Source organism: Scyliorhinus canicula, chromosome 5 (assembly GCF_902713615.1).
Source record: "Scyliorhinus canicula chromosome 5, sScyCan1.1, whole genome shotgun sequence".
Lineage (NCBI taxonomy): Eukaryota > Metazoa > Chordata > Chondrichthyes > Carcharhiniformes > Scyliorhinidae > Scyliorhinus > Scyliorhinus canicula.
Window position 1 is genome coordinate 221,342,858 of NC_052150.1, and position 20,074 is coordinate 221,362,931.

At 49.0% G+C, this 20,074-nt stretch overlaps 1 protein-coding gene across 2 annotated transcripts in view; it reads left to right on the forward strand.

Annotated features, from left to right (window-relative positions):
- Window positions 1–1,827: 1,827 nt before the first annotated feature.
- The window catches only part of plcd1a (phospholipase C, delta 1a), a 178,731-nt gene continuing 160,484 nt past the window's right edge, over window positions 1,828–20,074 (forward strand). The window contains exons 1-2 of one of the 2 annotated variants that reach the window (XM_038798567.1): window positions 1,828–1,971; window positions 16,379–16,492. In XM_038798567.1, the coding sequence (XP_038654495.1) occupies window positions 16,426–16,492 (67 nt within the window). In that variant the 5' untranslated portion in view covers window positions 1,828–1,971; window positions 16,379–16,425. Of the gene's footprint in view, window positions 1,972–16,378; window positions 16,493–18,160; window positions 18,371–20,074 lie in introns of those variants that run through there. The other variant, XM_038798568.1, reaches the window with a different exon arrangement.

Here is a 20,074-nt window from a genome sequence, read left to right on the forward strand (position 1 = left end):
GGTTGTAAGGGGGTTTGGTGTAATGAGGGGTGTAGGAGGGTTTGGGTGTAATGAGGGGTGTAGGGGGGTTGGGTGTAATGAGGGGTGTAAGGGGTTTGGGAAGGGGTTGGGGTGTAATGGGGGTGTAGGTGGTTTGGGTGTAATGAGGGGTGTAAGGGGGTTTGGGTGTAATGAGGGGTGTAGAGGGTTTTGGGTGTAATGAGGGGTGTAGGGGGTTTGGGTGTAATGAGGGGTGTAAGGGGTTTGGGTGTAATGAGGGGTGTAAGGGGGTTTGGATGTAATGAGGGGTGTAAGGGGGTTTGGGAGGGGGTTTGGGTGTAATGAGGGGTGTAGGGGGTTTGGGTGTAATGAGGGGTGTAAGGGGGTTTGGGAGGGGGTTTGGGTGTAATGAGGGGTGTAGGGGGGTTTGGGTGTAATGAGGGGTGTAGGGGGTTTGGGAGGGGGTTTGGGTGTAATGAGGGGTGTAAGGGGGTTTGGGTGTAATGGGGTGTAAGGTGGTTTAGGTGTAATGAGGGGTGTAAGGGGGTTTGGGTGTAATGAGGGGTGTAAGGGGGTTTGGGTGTAATGAGGGGTGTAAGGGGTTTGGGTGTAATGAGGGGTGTAGGGGGGTTTGGGTGTAATGAGGGGTGTAAGGGGTTTGGGTGTAATGAGGGGTGTAGGGGGGTTTGGGTGTAATGAGGGGTGTAAGGGGGTTTGGGTATAATGAGGGGTGTAAGGGGGTTTGTCTGTAATGAGGGGTGTAAGGGGGTTTGGGTGTAATGAGGGGTGTAGGGGGTTTGGGTGTAATGAGGGGTGTAGGGGGTTTGGGAGGGGGTTGGGTGTAATGAGGGGTGTAAGGGGGTTTGGGTGCAATGAGGGGTGTAAGGGGGTTTGGGTGTAATGAGGGGTGTAAGGGGTTTGGGTGTAATGAGGGGTGTAAGGGGGTTTGGGTGTAATGAGGTGTGTAAGGGGTTTGGGTGTAATGAGGTGTGTAAGGCGGTTTAGGTATAATGAGGGGTGTAACGGGGTTTGGGGGTAATGAGGGGTGTAAGGGGGTTTGGGTGTAATGAGGGCTGTAAGGGGGTTTGGGTGCAATGAGGGGTGTAGGGGGTTTGGGTGTAATGAGGGGTGTAAGGGGGTTTGGGTGTAATGAGGGGTGTAGGGCGGTTTGGGTGTAATGAGGGGTGTAACGGGGTTTGGGTGTAATGAGGGGTGTAGGGGGGTTTGGGTGTAATGAGGGGTGTAAGGGGGTTTGGGAGGGGGTTTGGGTGTAATGAGGGGTGTAGGGGGTTTGGGTGTAATAAGGGGTGTAAGGGGGTTGGGTATAATGAGGGGTGTAGGGGGGGTTTGGGTGTAATGAGGGGTGTAAGGGGGTTTGGGAGGGGGTTTGGGTGCAATGAGGGGTGTAAGGGGTTTGGGTATAATAAGGGGTGTAAGGGGGTTTGGGTATAATGAGGGGTGTAGGGGGTTTGGGTTGTAATGAGGGGTGTAAGGGGGTTTGGGAGGGGGTTTGGGTGTAATGAGGGGAGTAAGGGGGTTTGGGAGGGAGTTTGGGTGCAATGAGGGGTGTGGGGGGTTTGGGTATAATGAGGGGTGTAGGGGGGTTTTGGGTGTAATGAGGGGTGTAAGGGGGTTTGGGAGGGGGTTTGGGTATAATGAGGGGTGTAGGGGGTTTGGGTGTAATGAGGGTGTGTAGGGGGTTTGGGTGTAATGAGGGGTGTAAGGGGTTTTGAAGGGGGTATTTACCAGGTTCACTGCTCTCAATCTGTCTTCACTCCGGCTCCTATCAGGGTTGGAATGTGAGCTTCTGACAACGATTCGGATGATTTGTGTTTTGAAAGAAGGGTCCATTCCACGGCAGTTAGATGCGGGCAGAGGGATGTGACAGGAGCAGAATTTGCGGCCAAGAAGGATCTGTTCCTGTGGCCCAGCCGGGCAATGCGTGCAGCTGTGAAGTGGCTGGATTTTGAACGCGGCCGTTCGGCAGGCAAGGTGTGTGGGGCGCCTGTCAAAGGGGCAACACTTGTAGCTGCCAAAGTAATTGACACAGACGAATGTAAAATTACTGCTGCAATATTCATTTATGATAGCGATTGTCCCTCATTGCCCAGGTTAAAGCAAGAACTACAGCCTTTGGGGACTATCACTACATTGACCATTAGACTGGGGATTAGAGTTTCTCTGGGTAAGTGTCAGGGTCAGTGAGTGATGTTAGGGTTAGAGAGTGATGTTAGAGTTAGAGAGTGATGTTAGGGTCAGTGAGTGATGTTAGGGTTAGTGAGTGATGTTAGGGTTAGTGAGTGATGTTAGGGTTAGAGAATGATGTTAGAGTTAGAGAGTGATGTTAGGGTTAGAGAGTGATGTTAGGGTTAGTGCGTGATGTTAGGGTTAGAGAATGATGTTAGGGTTAGAGAGTGATGTTAGGGTTAGAGAGTGATGTTAGGTTCAGTGAGTGATGTTAGGGTTAGTGAATGATGTTATGGTTAGAGAGTGATGTTAGGGTTAGAGTGATGTTAGGGTTAGAGAGTGTAGGTTTAGTGAGTGATGTTAGGGTTAGAGTGTGATGTTAGGGTTAGAGAGTTGTATTAGGGTTAGAGATTGATGTTAGATTTAGTGAGTGATGTTAGGGTCAGTGAGTGATGTTAGGGTTAGTGAGTGATGTTAGGGTTAGACAGTGATGTTATGGTTAGAGAGTGATGTTAGGGTTAGAGTGTGATGTTAGGGTTAGAGAGTGATGTTAGGGTTAGAGTGTGATGTTCGGGTTAAAGAGTGATGTTAGGGTCAGTGAGTGATGTTATGGTTAGAGAGTGATGTTAGGGTCAGTGAGTGATGTTAGGGTTAGAGATTGATGTTAGGGTTAGTGAGTGAGGGTTAGAGATTGATGTTAGGGTTAGAGATTGATGTTAGGGTTAGTGAGCGATGTTAGGGTTAGAGAGTGATGTTTGGGTTAGAGAGTGATGTTAGGGTTAGAGATTGATGTTATGGTTAGTGAGTGAGGGTTAGAGATTGATGTTAGGGTTAGAGAGTGATGTTAGGGTTAGAGAGTGATGTTAGGGTTAGTGAGCGATGTTAGGGTTAGAGAGTGATGTTTGGGTTAGAGAGTGATGTTAGGGTTAGTGAGTGATGTTAGGGTTAGTGAGTGATGTTTGGGTTAGATAGTGATGTTAGGGTTAGTGAGTGATGTTAGCGTTAGTCAGTGATGTTAGGGTTAGAGTAATGTTAGGGTCCGCGAGTGATGTTAGGGTTAGAGAGTGATGTTAGGGTTAGTGAGTGATGTTAGGGTTAGTGAGTGATGTTAGGGTTAGAGAGTGATGTTATGGTTAAAGAGTGATGTTAGGGTTAGTGAGTGATGTTTGGGTTAGATAGTGATGTTAGGGTTAGTGAGTGATGTTAGCGTTAGTCAGTGATGTTAGGGTTAGAGTAATGTTAGGGCCCGCGAATGATGTTAGGGTTAGAGAGTGATGTTAGGGTTAGTGAGTGATGTTAGGGTTAGTGAGTGATGTTAGGGTTAGAGAGTGATGTTATGGTTAAAGAGTGATGTTAGGGTTAGTGAGTGATGTTAGGGTTAGTCAGTGATGTTAGGGTTAGAGTAATGTTAGGGTTCGCGAGTGATGTTAGGGTTAGTGAGTGATGTTAGGGTTAGAGAGTGATGTTAGGGTTAGAGAGTGATGTTAGGGTTAGAGGTTGATGTTATGGTTAGTGAGTGAGGGTTAGAGATTGATGTTAGGGGTTAGAGAGTGATGTTAGGGTTAGATAGTGATGTTAGGGTTAGTGAGTGAGGTTAGGGTTAGAGAGTGATGTTAGGGTTAGTGAGTGATGGTAGGGTCAGTGAGTGATGTTTGGGTGAGTAATTGATGTTGGGGTTAGAGTATGATGTTAGGGTTAGAGTGTGATGTTAGGGTCAGTGAGTGATGTTAGGGTTAGAGATTGATGTTATGGTTAGTGAGTGAGGGTTAGAGATTGATGTTAGGGTTAGAGAGTGATGTTAGGGTCAGTGAGTGATGTTAGGGTTAGAGATTGATGTTAGGGTTAGTGAGTGAGGGTTAGAGATTCATGTTAGGGTTGGATATTGATGTTATGGTTAGTGAGTGATGTTAGGGTTGGAGAGTGATGTTAGGGTTAGAGAGTGATGTTAGGGTTAGAGATTGATGTTATGGTTAGTGAGTGAGGGTTAGAGATTGATGTTAGGGTTAGAGAGTGATGTTAGGGTTAGAGAGTGATGTTAGGGTTAGTGAGTGATGTTAGGGTTAGAGAGTGATGTTAGGGTTAGTGAGTGATGGTAGGGTCAGTGAGTGATGTTTTGGATTAGTAATTGATGTTGGGGTTAGAGTATGATGTTAGGGTTAGAGTGTGATGTTAGGGTCAGTGAGTGATGTTAGGGTTAGAGATTGATGTTAGGGTTAGTGAGTGAGGGTTAGAGATTGATGTTAGGGTTGGATATTGATGTTATGGTTAGTGAGTGATGTTAGGGTTGGTGAGTGATGTTATGGTTAGAGAGTGATGTTAGGGTTAGTGAGTGAGGTTAGGGTTAGAGAGTGATGTTAGGGTTGGTGAGTGATGGTAGGGTCAGTGAGTGATGTTAGGGTTAGTGAGTGATGGTAGGGTCAGTGAGTGATGTTAGGGTTAGAGATTGATGTTAGGGTTAGTGAGTGAGGGTTAGAGATTGATGTTAGGGTTGGATATTGATGTTATGGTTAGTGAGTGATGTTAGGGTTGGAGAGTGATGTTAGGGTTAGAGTAATGTTAGGGTCCGCGAATGATGTTAGGGTTAGAGAGTGATGTTAGGGTTAGTGAGTGATGTTAGGGTTAGTGAGTGATGTTAGGGTTAGAGAGTGATGTTATGGTTAAAGAGTGATGTTAGGGTTAGTGAGTGATGTTAGGGTTAGTCAGTGATGTTAGGGTTAGAGTAATGTTAGGGTTCGCGAGTGATGTTAGGGTTAGTGAGTGATGTTAGGGTTAGAGAGTGATGTTAGGGTTAGAGAGTGATGTTAGGGTTAGAGGTTGATGTTATGGTTAGTGAGTGAGGGTTAGAGATTGATGTTAGGGGTTAGAGAGTGATGTTAGGGTTAGATAGTGATGTTAGGGTTAGTGAGTGAGGTTAGGGTTAGAGAGTGATGTTAGGGTTAGTGAGTGATGGTAGGGTCAGTGAGTGATGTTTGGGTGAGTAATTGATGTTGGGGTTAGAGTATGATGTTAGGGTTAGAGTGTGATGTTAGGGTCAGTGAGTGATGTTAGGGTTAGAGATTGATGTTATGGTTAGTGAGTGAGGGTTAGAGATTGATGTTAGGGTTAGAGAGTGATGTTAGGGTCAGTGAGTGATGTTAGGGTTAGAGATTGATGTTAGGGTTAGTGAGTGAGGGTTAGAGATTCATGTTAGGGTTGGATATTGATGTTATGGTTAGTGAGTGATGTTAGGGTTGGAGAGTGATGTTAGGGTTAGAGAGTGATGTTAGGGTTAGAGATTGATGTTATGGTTAGTGAGTGAGGGTTAGAGATTGATGTTAGGGTTAGAGAGTGATGTTAGGGTTAGAGAGTGATGTTAGGGTTAGTAAGTGATGTTAGGGTTAGAGAGTGATGTTAGGGTTAGTGAGTGATGGTAGGGTCAGTGAGTGATGTTTTGGATTAGTAATTGATGTTGGGGTTAGAGTATGATGTTAGGGTTAGAGTGTGATGTTAGGGTCAGTGAGTGATGTTAGGGTTAGAGATTGATGTTAGGGTTAGTGAGTGAGGGTTAGAGATTGATGTTAGGGTTGGATATTGATGTTATGGTTAGTGAGTGATGTTAGGGTTGGTGAGTGATGTTATGGTTAGAGAGTGATGTTAGGGTTAGTGAGTGAGGTTAGGGTTAGAGAGTGATGTTAGGGTTGGTGAGTGATGGTAGGGTCAGTGAGTGATGTTAGGGTTAGTGAGTGATGGTAGGGTCAGTGAGTGATGTTAGGGTTAGAGATTGATGTTAGGGTTAGTGAGTGAGGGTTAGAGATTGATGTTAGGGTTGGATATTGATGTTATGGTTAGTGAGTGATGTTAGGGTTGGAGAGTGATGTTAGGGTTAGTCAGTGATGTTAGGGTTACTGAGTGATGTTAGGGTTAGGGCTCGGGTTAGGCTTACATTAACACTGCAATGAAGTTACTGTGAAAATCCCCTCGTCACCACACTCCCGCGCCTGTTCAGGTTAGGGTTACTGAGTGATGTTAGGGTTAGTCAGTGATGTTAGGGTTACTGAGTGATGTTAGGGTTAGGGTTAGGCTTACATTAACACGGCAATGAAATTACTGTGAAAATCCCCTCGTCACCACATTCCGTCGCCTGTTCAGGTACACTGAGGGAGAGTTCAGAATGTCCAATTCACCTAACAGCACATCCTTTGGGACTTGTGGGAGGAAACCGGAGCACCCGGAGGAAACCCACCCAGACACGGGGAGAACGTGCAGACTCCGCACAGACAGTGACCCAAACCTGGAATCGAACCCGGGTCTCCTTAACAGTTGTTAGGACGAGGTAGATGAGGGTGCTTTTAGGTTAGGTTGTGGTTCAGAGCTGTGAATTGTAACTAGGGTATATACCCTCACTTGCTGTTGATGTTTATTGCACTGCCTCATTTGTTTGTCTCATGCTTTTCATTATTGCTTGGCTGGTTGTCCTCCCAAGCGGTAAGGATGGTAATGTTACTGAGCTAATACCCCAGACACGGGTTCAAATCCCACCACGGCACCTGGTGGAACTTAATTAAATTCAATTCATTAATCTGGAGTCAAATGTTAGTCTCAGTGATGGTGAGTGTGAAGATATCATTGATTGTCATAGTCACCCACCTGGGTCCTTCAGGGAAGGAAATCTGCCGCCCTTACCCTGTCCTGGCCTACGTGTGACTGCAGATCCACAGAAATGCTGACTCTTAATTGCCCTCCGAAATTGCCTGCCTTAGGGGCAGCCGGGTAGCATGGTGGTTAGCATAAATGCTTCACAGCTCCAGGGTCCCAGGTTCGATTCCCGGCTGGGTCACTGTCTGTGTGGAGTCTGCATGTCCTCCCCCTGTGTGCGTGGGTTTCCTCCGGGTGCTCCGGTTTCCTCCCACAGTCCAAAGATGTGCGGGTTAGGTGGATTGGCCATGCTAAATTGCCCGTAGTGTCCTAATAAAAATAAGGTTAAGGGGCGGTTGTTGGGTTACGGGTATAGGGTGGATATGTGGGTTTGAGTAGGGTGATCATGGCTCGGCACAACATTGAGGGCCGAAGGGCCTGTTCTGTGCTGTACTGTTCTATGTTCTATGTTCTATGAAACTGGAGTCAGATGCGAACCACTCAGTTCAAGGAGAATTGGAAATGGGTAACAAATGCTGGACTTGCCAACAATGTCCACATCCTGGAAAAAAAGCAGTCTCGTTGTTTGTGTAATCGCTGATGGGGTTGTGGTAGTGAAGTGCCTGCAGTCTCCCAGGTTTGTTGGTTGATTTATCAATGCGTTTTGGCCTGAAATGATAAAAATGAAATGAAAATCCCTTATTGTCACAAGTAGGCTTCAAATGAAGTGACTGTGAAAAGCCCCTAGTCGCCACATTCCGGGATGAGGAATTGGGGACACGTACCAGTCCAGGCGGGGGGTTGGGGGGGCGGGGGCGGGTGGAATTCTATGTTTTGTTTCTCAGACGATTATTATGATGCTTTGATAACATATATTGGAATGTTTCATCTTATCTTGTGACATTAATTCTTATGATCTTAAAACGTCTGTAGAGTTCATAGAATTTCCAGTGCAGAAGGAGGCCATTCGGCCTATCGAGTTTGCACCGGCCGTCAGAAAGAGCCCTACTTAAGTCCAAGTCTCCAACCTATCCACGTAAACCAGCCACCCTCCTGAATCCTTTGGGCACTAGGGGCAAATTTATCGTGGCCAATCCACCCAACCTGCACGTCTTCGGACTGTGGGGGGAAACCGGAGCACCCGGAGGAAACCCACGCAGACACGGGGAGAACGCGCAGACTCCGCACAGACAGTCACCTGAGGCCAGAATTGAACCCGGGACCCTGGAGCTGTGAGGCAGCGGTGCTAACCACTGTGCCACCCTGCCGGCCCGACTTTTGTTTCTGGATTGGAGTGATGATTTACTAACGATGTGTCACTGAAAAGGCACATAAATGTATTACAATCTTTTTTTTTGATAAACAATTTTAATGAGGTATTTTTGGCATGACAAACAACGACAGTATAAAAACAATGTACAAAGAGCAATAAACATAGTGCAAACACTGACTCCCATCCCGCCAAGACCTGCCTAATTGACCCCCTATTCTACACTACCCTAACCCCCCGCCCCTCACCCGCCCCCGCTGACAATTAATTCTCCGTGAAGAAGTCGATGAACGGTTGCCGCCTCCGGGTGAACCCGACCAGTGACCCTCTCAGGGCGAACTTGATTTTCTCCAAACGGAGAAAGCTAGCCATGTCCGATAGCCAGGTCTCTGACTTCGGGGGCTTTGAGTCCCTCCAAGCTGATAGTATCCGTCTCCGGGCTACCAGGGAAGCAAAGGTCAAAACGTCTGCCCCTTTCTCCTCCTGGATTACCGGGCCCTTCGCAACCCCAAAAATCGCCACCTCTGGATTCAGCGCCACCCTTGTTTTCAGTACTCTGGACATGACGTCCGCAAACCCCTGCCAATATCCCCTAAGGTTTGGACAAGCCCAGAACATGGGAACATGGTTCGCTTGTCCTCCCACACATTTTGCACACCTGCCCTCCACCCCAAAGAATCTACTCATCCGGGCCACTGTCATGTGGGCCCAGTGGACCACCTTGGTCAAGGTGAGCCTGGCGCATGTTGCGGTCGTGTTGACTCTGCTCAACGCGTCCACCCATAAGCCATCATCCATCTCGCCACCAAGCTCCTCCTCCCACTTACGCTTCAGCTCCTCGGTCTGCGTCTCCTCCGCCCCCATTAGTTCTTTGTAGATGTCCGAGACTCTCCCCTCCCCCACCCATCCCCTAGACACTACTCTATCCTGGACCCCTTAGTGGCAGGAGTGGGAAGGGTGACACCTGCCTGCGCAGAAAGTCCCGCACCTGTAAATATCTAAATTCATTCCCCCTTGCCAACCCAAACTTCTCCTCCAGCGCCCTCAAGCTAGGGAAGCTCCTCTCTAAAAACAGGTCCCCCATCCTCTCAATTCCCATCCTTCGCCATACTCAGAACCCCCCCATCCAACCTCCGCGGGGTAAACCGGTGATTGTCACATATTGGGGAATGTATTACAATCTTAATCAATTCTGATGAGTTTTATACTGGAGCAAGTGAAAGTAGGTGGGGTAAAATTTGTAGGTTGGTTGCTCCACTTAAGTAATCCATGGATGAAAACGTTTGGGAATCACTGAGCGAGATAATGGTTTTTTTATTTTTTATAAATTTAGCGTACCCAATTATTTTATTTTTTTCCAATGAAGGGGCAATTTAGCCTGGCCAATCCACCTAACCTGCACACCTTTGGGTTGTGGGGGTGAAACCCACGCAGACACGGGGAGAACGTGCCAACTCCACACGGACAGTGACCCGGGGCCGGGATTCGAACCCAGGTCCTCAGCGCCGCAGTCCCAGTGCTAACCACTGCGCAACAGACGGTTGATCTGCGCCTCAGCTCCACTGGCTCACCTTTGCATCAAATACTTTGATCCCTTTCCCCCGACACCCGTGGAACCGAGCTTTCCCAGTGTTGGAATCTCCAACTTGACCCCCAGCTTCGACAGAGCGATAGTGTTCCGGGCTCCACCATCTTTGTATGACGCGCTTCCTCATTTCTTTTCTTAGAACTTCAGAGTATCCAATTATTTTTTTTACAATTATGGGGTAATTTAGCCTGGCCAATCCACCTGCCCTGCACATCTTTTTGGGTTGTGGGGGTGAGACCCACCCAGTCACGGGGAGAATGTGCAAACTCCACACGGGCAGTGACCCAGGGCCGGGTTCGAACCCGGGTCCTTGGCTCCGTGAGGCAGCAGTGCTAACCACTGCGCCACCATACCGCCCCCCCCCGTGCTTCCTCATTTCACTCCCAGATAATCACCTTTTTATTCTCCAGGACACTTCCTGCCTGAGGGAATAATTCCTCTACGTCCAACCCAACAAATTATTTTAAAATTCTCAATTAGATCGTGCCGCATATTCAGTGGATTATAGGTGATGAGGTTATGCAATATGTAATGGGGAGAGTTTATGTAATCCGTCTGGCGAGGCCTTGTAGGAGAGGCCCCTGTCTCTGAGTGAGATGTTTGAGATTCCAGTCCCATTCCCAAGACTTGATGGCCAAGAAAGGTGTGTTGACGATACGGCCACACGGGTTGAACACCAACCTGCAAATTCTTCCCGCACACGCCAATGGCAGGAAGAAAGATCGGGAGAGATTCCTGGTCAGTCACGTGATGGAAAGCATGTTGGAGCCTTGGCCATCGCTGTCCATAGCCCCAGACTGCAACAGGTGCGTAAAAGTGCCTGTTGTCACGGCAACTCAGACTCTGTGAGCGAACGGTAAGACACTACCACCACCGCAAATCTGACACCATCCTGGTGAATCTGTGCTACAACCCTTTCCAAAGCCAACCAATTCGTCCTGAGGTTCAATGCCCAGGACAGAATGTTCTTCAGATGGAGGGTCTGATCGAGGCTCGGTATCACTGGACGTTTTACTGTCATAATTCAGACGCCTTAAGATAAAAGCTAGTAGGGGGCGGCACGGCGGCGCAGTGGTTAGCAGTGCTGCCTCACGGCGCTGAGGACCCGGGTTCGAACCCGGCCCCGGGTCACTGTCGTGTGAAGTTTGCACATTCTCCCCGTGTCTGCGTGGGTCTCACCCCCACAACCCTAAAAGATGTGCCGGGTAAATGGATTGGCCATGCTAAATTGCCTCTTAATTGGAAAGAAAGCTGGCAATTTGTTTGACGATTTGCGTGTGTCCACTGGCTTTTTAATCTTCTTAGGCTGTCAAATTCCTTTCCTTTTCCTGCACACTCCCTCACTATTTACAACCTCTTTCAGTCCTTCATGGAATGTGGGTGTCACGGGCAAAGCCAACATTTGTTACCCATCCCTAATTGCCCCTGAACTGGTTTGCTCATCTATTTCACAAGGAGGCCACATTGCTGTGGGTCTGGAGTCACATGTAGGCCAGACCGGGTAAGGACGGCAGATTTCCTTCCCTGAAGGAGATTCCACCAGTGGCCACGATGGGCTTTGAACCTGTGTCCCCAGAGTTTTAGACCAGGCCTCTGGATCACAAACCCAGTGGCATTACCATCCCCCCCAATTGCTCTTTCGAGGGTCCTCCATTTCACATGTTATTGCGTTTAGGGTTGAGGGTTGGGGGCTGGATGCCCCCAAACATGAGACACACCCTTTAAAACAAACATGCGTAAAACCCCAATTGGCCCTAAGAATTTAAGAGCAAGGGTCCGATCATTTAAGATTGAGGTGCGAAGGAACTTCTTTTCTCAAAGGGTTGTGAATCTTTGGAATTCTGTACCCCAGAGGATCGTGGATGCTCCAACGTTGAATATATTTTGCGTGAATAATAGATGGCCTCACATTTCCAAACGGGGATTCGGGTGCTCAGGTTAGTGGTTAGGTTTTTTTTTTATAAATTTAGATTACCCAATTCATTTTTTCCAATTAAGGGGCAATTTAGCGTGGCCAATCCACCTACTCTGCACATTTTTGTGTTGTGGGGGCGAAACCCTCGCAGACACGGGGAGAATGTGCAAACTCCACACGGACAGTGACCCAGACCCAGAGCCGGGATCGAACCTGGGACCTCAGCGCCGTGAGGCGGTTGTGCTAACCACTAGGCCACCGGGCTGCCCTTAGTGGCTAGGTTTAAGGACCAGAAAGTGTTCTGCTCTAAGATCAAAAGCAAACATGTTTAGGCAATTTTATTTAAATTTATAAAATGTACCTTTAGCTATGAGAACATTTCTATTGATATAACTCTCTGCCGTGCGGAGGGTTAGAAACATAAGGATTAGGAGCCGGATTAGGCAATTCAGCCCCTTGAGCCTCTCCGTCATTCAAGACGATCATGGCCGATCTCATCTCGGCCTCAACTTCACCGTCCAGCCCGTTCTCCGTAACCCTTCAACCCATTACTCATTAAAATCCTGTCTATCTCCTCCTCAAATTTGTTTAGTGTTCCGGCTTCCACCGCACTCTGGGGTAGAGAATTCCACAGATTCACCACCCGTTCAGTGAAGTAATTCCTCCTCATTTCTGTTTTAAATCTGTCCCCCCCTTAGCCGAAATCAATGGCGTCTTGTTCTGTAATGTCCAACAAGGGGAAACATCCGCCCTACCTTCTCCTTGCCAATCCCCTTTAGCATCTGATATACCTCAATTAGTTCTCTTATTGTTCTAAACTCCAGTGAGTTTAGGGCTAAACTGCTCAATCTCTCTTCATATGACAGGTCCTTCATCCCGGGAATCAATTTAATGAACCTGCTCTGATCCACCTCTAATACATTTCCATCCTCCCTCAAGTAAGGGGACCAAAACAACACAGTGCTCCAGATGTGGTCTCAGCAATGCCCTATACAGTTGCAGCAACACTTCCCCACTTTTACACTATTCCATTAACAATGAAAGCCAACATTCCATTTACCTTCCTTATTACCTGCTGCACCTGAATACTAACTTCCTGCAACCCATCCACGAGGACACCCAGATCCCTCTGCACCGAAGCATTCTCCCCATTTAAATAAGTCGCCTTTTTGTTCCTCCGACCAAAATGGATAACCTCGCCCTTATTCACATTGGCCCACTCACCTCACCCATCCACATCTATCTGTAAATTTCTTATTTTCTCATTGCAACTTACTGTCCCACCTATTTCATTGGCATCTGAAAACTTGGCCATAGAACCTTCTATCCCCACATCCAGGTCATTAATATGGGTTGTAAATAGCTGGGACCCAAGCTCCGAACCCTAGTTACCCCACTAGTTACATCTTGCCATCCAGAAAAGACCCATTTCTCCCCACTCTCTTTCTGTTGGTTTTAAAAAATATATTTTGATTCAACTATTTTCATTTCATACAAAACAAAAAGACAAAACAACAACTAATCCCACCTAACCCCCCCCCCCCCCCCCCCAACCCTAGCCCACCCCTCCAAAACTACCTAACCCCTCCCACCTTCCACTTACCCCCGCTCCCCCACCCGCCCTTTGGCAACTACCGGCGACCCGCTCTTTGAAATACAGAATGAATGGCTGCCCTCTTCGGGAAACCCCCCCTGTTGCTCCCCTCAGTGTCTCCTTGACTTTCTCAAGGTACGGGAACTCCATCAGATCTCCCAGCCACACTGAGGTACCGGGTGGAGAAGCTGTCCTCCACCCCATCAGCACTCGCCTCTGGGCAATCAGTGAGGCGACGGCCAGGGCATCGGCCCCCGCGCCCGTCTACAGCCCGGTGAGGCCGACACCCCTATGGCAATGGGACAGGGCTCCAGTTCAATTTTCAGAATTGCCGGCACGGTGCTAAAGAAGGGGGCCCAGAACCTACAAGCTTGGGACATGACCAGAACATAGGCACATGATTGGCCGGATCCCTTGCACTTGTCCTCCACCTCTGCAAAGACCCGACTCATCCTGGGCCTCGTCAGGTGAGCCCTACAAACCACTTTCACTTGTATTGAGCCAAACCTCGGACACGATGAGGAGAAGATTACAGGGGCCCACTCCACATCTCACCATCAAACACTGGCCCCAACTCCTCCTCCCACTTGGCCTTAACCCCCTCCACAGAAACTGAATCCTCCGACATACCCCAGGGTAGCACAACTGGCTAGCACTGCGGCTTCACAGCGCCAGGGTCCCAGGTTCGATTCCCGGCTTGGGTCACTGTCTGTACGGAATCTGCACGTTCTCCCCGTGTCTGCGTGGGTTTCCTCCGGGTGCCCCGGTTTCCTCCCACTGTCCAAAGATGTGCAGGTTAGGTGGATTGGCTGATAAATTGCCCTTAGTGTCCAAAAAGGTTAGGAGGGGTTATTGGGTTACGGGTATAGGGTGGAAGTGAGGGCTTAGGTGGGTCAGTGCAGACTCGATGGGCTGAATGGCCTCCTTCTGCACTGTATGTTCTATTATCTTTTATCCTATAATCAGTCCATAGATACCCTTCCTCCCACCCTGTGAACAAACGAATGGCCTCTGTTAGCGAGGCTGGCGGTGCAATATTAGGAAGATCTGCAATTGCAAAATGGTGACACAGTGGTCAGCACTGCTGCCTCACAGCACCATGGACCCGAGTGCAAATCAGGAATTGGGGGCGGCACGTTGGCCTGGTGGTTAGCACTGGGACTACGGCACTGATGACCCAGGTTCGAATCCCGGCCCTGGGTCACTGTCCATATGGAGTTTGCCCGTTCTCCCCATGGGTTTCACCCCCACAACCCAAAAGATGTGCAGGGTAGGTGGATTGGCCATGCTAAATTGCCCCTTAATTGGAAAAAATTAATTGGGTACTCTAAACATTAAACAAAAATCGGAATTGGGTCACTGCCTGTGTGGAGTCTGCACGTTCTGCCCGTGTGTGCATGGATTTCCTCCGGGTGCTCCGGTTTCCTCCCACAGTCCAAAGATTTCAGGTTAGATGGATTGGCCATGCTAAATTGCCCCTTAGTGTTCAAAGGTTAGCTGGGGTTATGTGGATGGCAGGGAGTGGGTCTAGGTGGGGTGTTCTTTCAGAGGGTCAGTGTAGACTTGGTCCCTTTGTAGATCCAAACCTCTCCGACAGTTCTTCTAAACTGGCAAACTGCCCCTCCAGGAATCGATCCCCCATTTCTGTTGGTTAACCAATGCTTTATCCAAGTTAATATATTACCCTCAACCCCATGGGATCTTAACCTTTTTGTGTGGCACTTTATCAAATACCTTCTGGAAGATCAGATACACTACATCTACAGGGTTTCTGCTCAATCCAGTGGTGCCAAATCTGTCCTCATGCCTATGCAATTACCTTGGGTTAACACCAGAAGAGTAACGTGGGACTCACGTCTATCGCCCTCAAACTGAATTTGAAATTCACAAACGCAATGATCACTCTTTCCTGGAAAACTATATAGAACTTTGGGTCTGAGTTAAGAGGAGGTAATTGTGTGGTGGCAATGTCGCAGGGCTATTAATCCAACAGTGCAGGCGAATGCCCTGAGGCCATGGATTCGAATTGAAATGGAATTCATACAAATGGAATTAAAAGTTACTTTCCATAATTGTGACCATGAAACACGCCTGGAGTATTGTGAGCAATTTTGCTCCGCTTTTTCTCAGAAAGGATATCCTTGCCATAGAGCGAATACAGCGAAGGTTCATCCACCTGACTGATTCCAGGGATGGATGGATTGTCGTATGGGGAGAGATTGGGCCTGTGTTCACTGGGATTTAGAAGAATTAAAGGGGATTTAATTGAAACATATAAGATTCTGACAGGGTTGGACAGTCTGGCCGGGGGGGTGTCTAGAACAAGGGGTAACAGTTTCTGGATATGGGAGGCCATTTAGAACTGAGATGAGGAGACATCTCTTCACTTAGAGGGTGCTGGATTTGTGGAATTCTCTCACAGAAAGCTGTGGAGCCAAATCAATGAATATATCTAAGAAGGATACAGATTAATCTCTAGACTCTAAAGGTATCAAGGGTTATGGGGAGAGCACACGAGTGTGGCGTTGAGGCGGAAGATCAAACTTGATCATGTTGAATGGTGGAGCAGGCTCAAAGGGCCGAATGGCCTACTCCTCTCATTTTCAAATGAAACCATTAAATGCCCAGCTGGTTCACTAGAATCATAGAATCCCTACAGTGCAGAAGGAAGCCATTCGGCCCATCGAGTCAGCCCTTGGAAAGAGGAAGGATCTTAGCCGTCCTTACCCACTCTGGCCTACATGTGGCTCCAGATCCACTACAATAATAATAATAATCGTTATTAGTGTCACAGGTAGGCTTACATTGACACTGCAATGAAGTTACTGTGAAAAGCCCCCAGTCGCCACATAGGCGCCTATTCGGGTACACAGAGGGAGAATTCAGAATGTCCAATCCACCTAACAAGCACGTCTTTCGGGACTTGTGGGAGGAAACCGGAGCACCCGGAGGAAACCCCCATGCAGACACGGGGGAACGTGCAGACTCCGCACGGACAGTGACCCAGCCGGGAATCACACCTGGGACCCTGGTGCTGTGAAGCAACAGTGCTAACCAAGCAAGCCACTCAGTTCGAGGGCAATTAAGTATGGGAGGGGGCAAACAAAGCTGACTCCCACATCCCAAAAAAGAATAATGAACAAAATGCCATTCTTTCTGGTGTAAACGCATGAACGATGAGCTTCCACCGTCCATGTTAAGTTTGCTTTCCTTATATTATTGATATTACAGCTGAAGAGAGGGCGGCGGGGAGGAGGATGCTACCTGCCTGACTGAAAATGAAATCTTACTTCGCTGCTCGTAGGGTTCGCCTCTGGGCCAAAGGGTACACGTTCGCACGGCCAAGTAAGTAATCTTCACACAGAAACAGAAAACACTGGACAATCTCAGCAGGTCTGACAGCATCTGCGGAGAGAGAGAGAGAAGGGAGCTAACGTTTCGAATCTGGGTGACTCCAATGCCTTCTGGAATGCATAATACGTCATCCAGAGTCAAAACGTTAGAATCATAGAATCATATATCATAGAATAATTGAATCATAGTTTAATAAGGACATGGGGGGGGGGGGGAGACCACATTGAGCAAAATAAAAAAACATAGTTTTATTTACAACATAATATATATGCTGCCTGGTAGATCCCTACTGAGTTCCTTATTTTAAAATTCGCTCATGGGCCATCGCAGGCTGTGCCAATTGTTGTTGCCCATCCCCAAGGGCAGTTAAGAGTCAACCACGTTGCTGTGGGTCTGGAGTCACATGTAGGCCAGATCGGGTTAGGACGGCAGATTTCCTTCCCTAAAGGACATCAGTGAACCCAGATGGGGTTTTCCGACAATCGACAATGGTTTCATGGTCATCATTAGACGTTTAATTCCATCACCTGCCGTGGTGGGTTTCGAACCCAGGTGCCCAGATCATTACCCTGGGTCTCTGGTCCAGCGACAATACCACTACACCACCTGATGCGACCATCAATTCACTCAAGGACACGAGTAGAAGTAAACTGTGGCTTTAATCGACTTACAACTGAGCCTGCCTGCGACCAGATGAACTGAGGGCGGGCTCGCAAGACCGCAGCACTTTATACTTCCGGTTGTGGGAGGAGCCATGGGTGGAGCCATGGGCGGAGCCAAGGGTGGAGCCCTGTACCTGCTCCTCATCTCCCCCTGTGGGCAGAGCCGCGCAACGGCTCACAGACGGAGCCCACAGGAACACAGGGATACACAGTGTGAATTTATATTATAAATTCACCACAACACTGTCTCCTGGGAGTCGGCCAGTGAGGCACCTGTTCTGGTCGATGCCGTACTGGGCGCCCATTTATACAAAGGTGAATAGAGATAACCCCCCCCCCCCCCCCCTCCCATGCAGGGGAGCTTGCACTCCGATAGGACCACGAGATAATCATACCCACCTTGTAGATCCCGTGGGGGCTATTACACACAGACAGTCTACAGTGCAGAAGGAGGCCACCCAACCTCGCTCACTCCCCTGTCCAATTCCTGTAATCCCACGCAACCTTGAACCACCAAGGGGCAATTTAGCACAGCCAATCCACTTAACCTGCATCTATTTTTGGACTGCGGGAGGAAACTGGAGCACCCGGAGGAAACCCAGATGGTCACGGGGAGAACATGCAGACTCCATACAGAGCCAGTCACCCATGTGAACCCGGGTCCCTGGCACTGTGAGGCATCAGTGCTAACTACTACGCCACCCTCCTCTCTCCACAGGTGATGTCAGACCTGCAGGTTGTCCAGTATTTCCTGTTTCTGTTTCAGATTGCAGCAGTAATGTGCTTTTATCTAAGTAATCTTGAACACATTGTTTTTTAAATTCCATCAGTGCGTATATAAAGTGCATTTTGAATGACTAATTACACACAGGAGCTGAGGCTTGGGTTTGCAAAGAGGGAGGTTTTGAGGTTTCCCCCAACACGTGGCGAGGGATAGGCACGGAGGGATAGGCACGGAGTGATAGGAGGGGCCGAGCGGGCTGCCTCCCTCCCACCAGAACATACTCAGCACATTGCCTGGCCCAGCTTGCAGTGCAGGAGCGCAGCTTTGCTAAAGGCAATTACTCTGCTGTCTCGGGATAACTACAGATTTCAACTCTTCCCGTCCCAGTCCCAGCTCCCTCGCAGTTTGGATTGGAGAATCTGTTCAACATGCAGACTGGGCAACAGCAATCCAAGTCACAGGATTGCAATGGAGTGGACCCTGGTACGTTTACATCAAATCATTTCAGTACAAATGAAGGGAGTGGTGGAGGGGTAATGATGCGCTTTATTTGTAAATGATGGTGTTCAATGGAAATTGAGTGGAAAGGTGGAATATTTGAAAGTTGCATTTCTCCTCCAATCAGTCCCGTCGGATATTTGCTGATGTTTTGCTTCGGTAAAATTCATAGATTGAAAGCTCCATCACTCCACCCCCCTGGTTAGTGCTGTGTGGATGGAGTCAGTCCCTGGTTAGTGCTGTGTGGACGGGGTTATTCCCTGGTTAGTGCTGTGTGGTTGGGGTCAGTCCCTGGTTAGTGCTGTGTGGGTGGAGTCAGTCCCTGGTTAGTGCTGTGTGGATGGAGTCAGTCCCTGGTTAGTGCTGTGTGGGTGGAGTCAGTCCCTGGTTAGTGCTGTGTGGGTGGAGTCAGTCCCTGGTTAGTGCTGTGTGGGTGGAGTCAGTCCCTGGGTAGTGCTGTGTGGGTGGAGTCAGTCCCTGGTTAGTGCTGTGTGGATGGGGTCAGTCCCTGGTTAGTGCTGTGTGGATGGAGTCAGTCCCTGGTTAGTGCTGTGTGTGTGGAGTCAGTCCCTGGTTAGTGCTGTGTGGAGTCAGTCCCTGGTTAGTGCTGTGTGGAGTCAGTCCCTGGTTAGTGCTGTGTGGATGGAGCCAGTCCCTGGTTAGTGCTGTGTGGATGGAGTCAGTCCCTGGTTAGTGCTGTGTGTGTGGAGTCAGTCCCTGGTTAGTGCTGTGTGGAGTCAGTCCCTGGTTAGTGCTGTGTGGAGTCAGTCCCTGGTTAGTGCTGTGTGGGTGGAGTCAGTCCCTGGTTAGTGCTGTGTGGAGTCAGTCCCTGGTTAGTGCTGTGTGGATGGAGTCAGTCCCTGGTTAGTGCTGTGTGGGTGGAGTCAGTCCCTGGTTAGTGCTGTGTGGGTGGAGTCAGTCCCTGGTTAGTGCTGTGTGGAGTCAGTCCCTGGTTAGTGCTGTGTGGGTGGAGTCAGTCTCTGGTTAGTGCTGTGTGGGTGGAGTCAGTCCCTGGTTAGTGCTGTGTGTGTGGAGTCAGTCCCTGGTTAGTGCTGTGTGGGTGGAGTCAGTCCCTGGTTAGTGCTGTGTAGGTGGAGTCAGTCCCTGGTTAGTGCTGTGTGGATGGAGTCAGTCCCTGGTTAGTGCTGTGTGGAGTCAGTCCCTGGTTAGTGCTGTGTGGGTGGAGTCAGTCCCTGGTTAGTGCTGTGTGGGTGGAGTCAGTCCCTGGTTAGTGCTGTGTGGATGGAGTCAGTCCCTGGTTAGTGCTGTGTGGATGGAGTCAGTCCCTGGTTAGTGCTGTGTGGGTGGAGTCAGTCCCTGGTTAGTGCTGTGTGGATGGAGTCAGTCCCTGGTTAGTGCTGTGTGGGTGGGGTCAGTCCCTGGTTAGTGCTGTGTGGAGTCAGTCCCTGGTTAGTGCTGTGTGGATGGAGTCAGTCCCTGGTTAGTGCTGTGTGGGTGGAGTCAGTCCCTGGTTAGTGCTGTGTGGGTGGAGTCAGTCCCTGGTTAGTGCTGTGTGGGTGGAGTCAGTCCCTGGTTAGTGCTGTGTGGAGTCAGTCCCTGGTTAGTGCTGTGTGGGTGGAGTCAGTCCCTGGTTAGTGCTGTGTGGGGTCAGTCCCTGGTTAGTGCTGTGTGGGTGGAGTCAGTCCCTGGTTAGTGCTGTGTGGGTGGAGTCAGTCCCTGGTTAGTGCT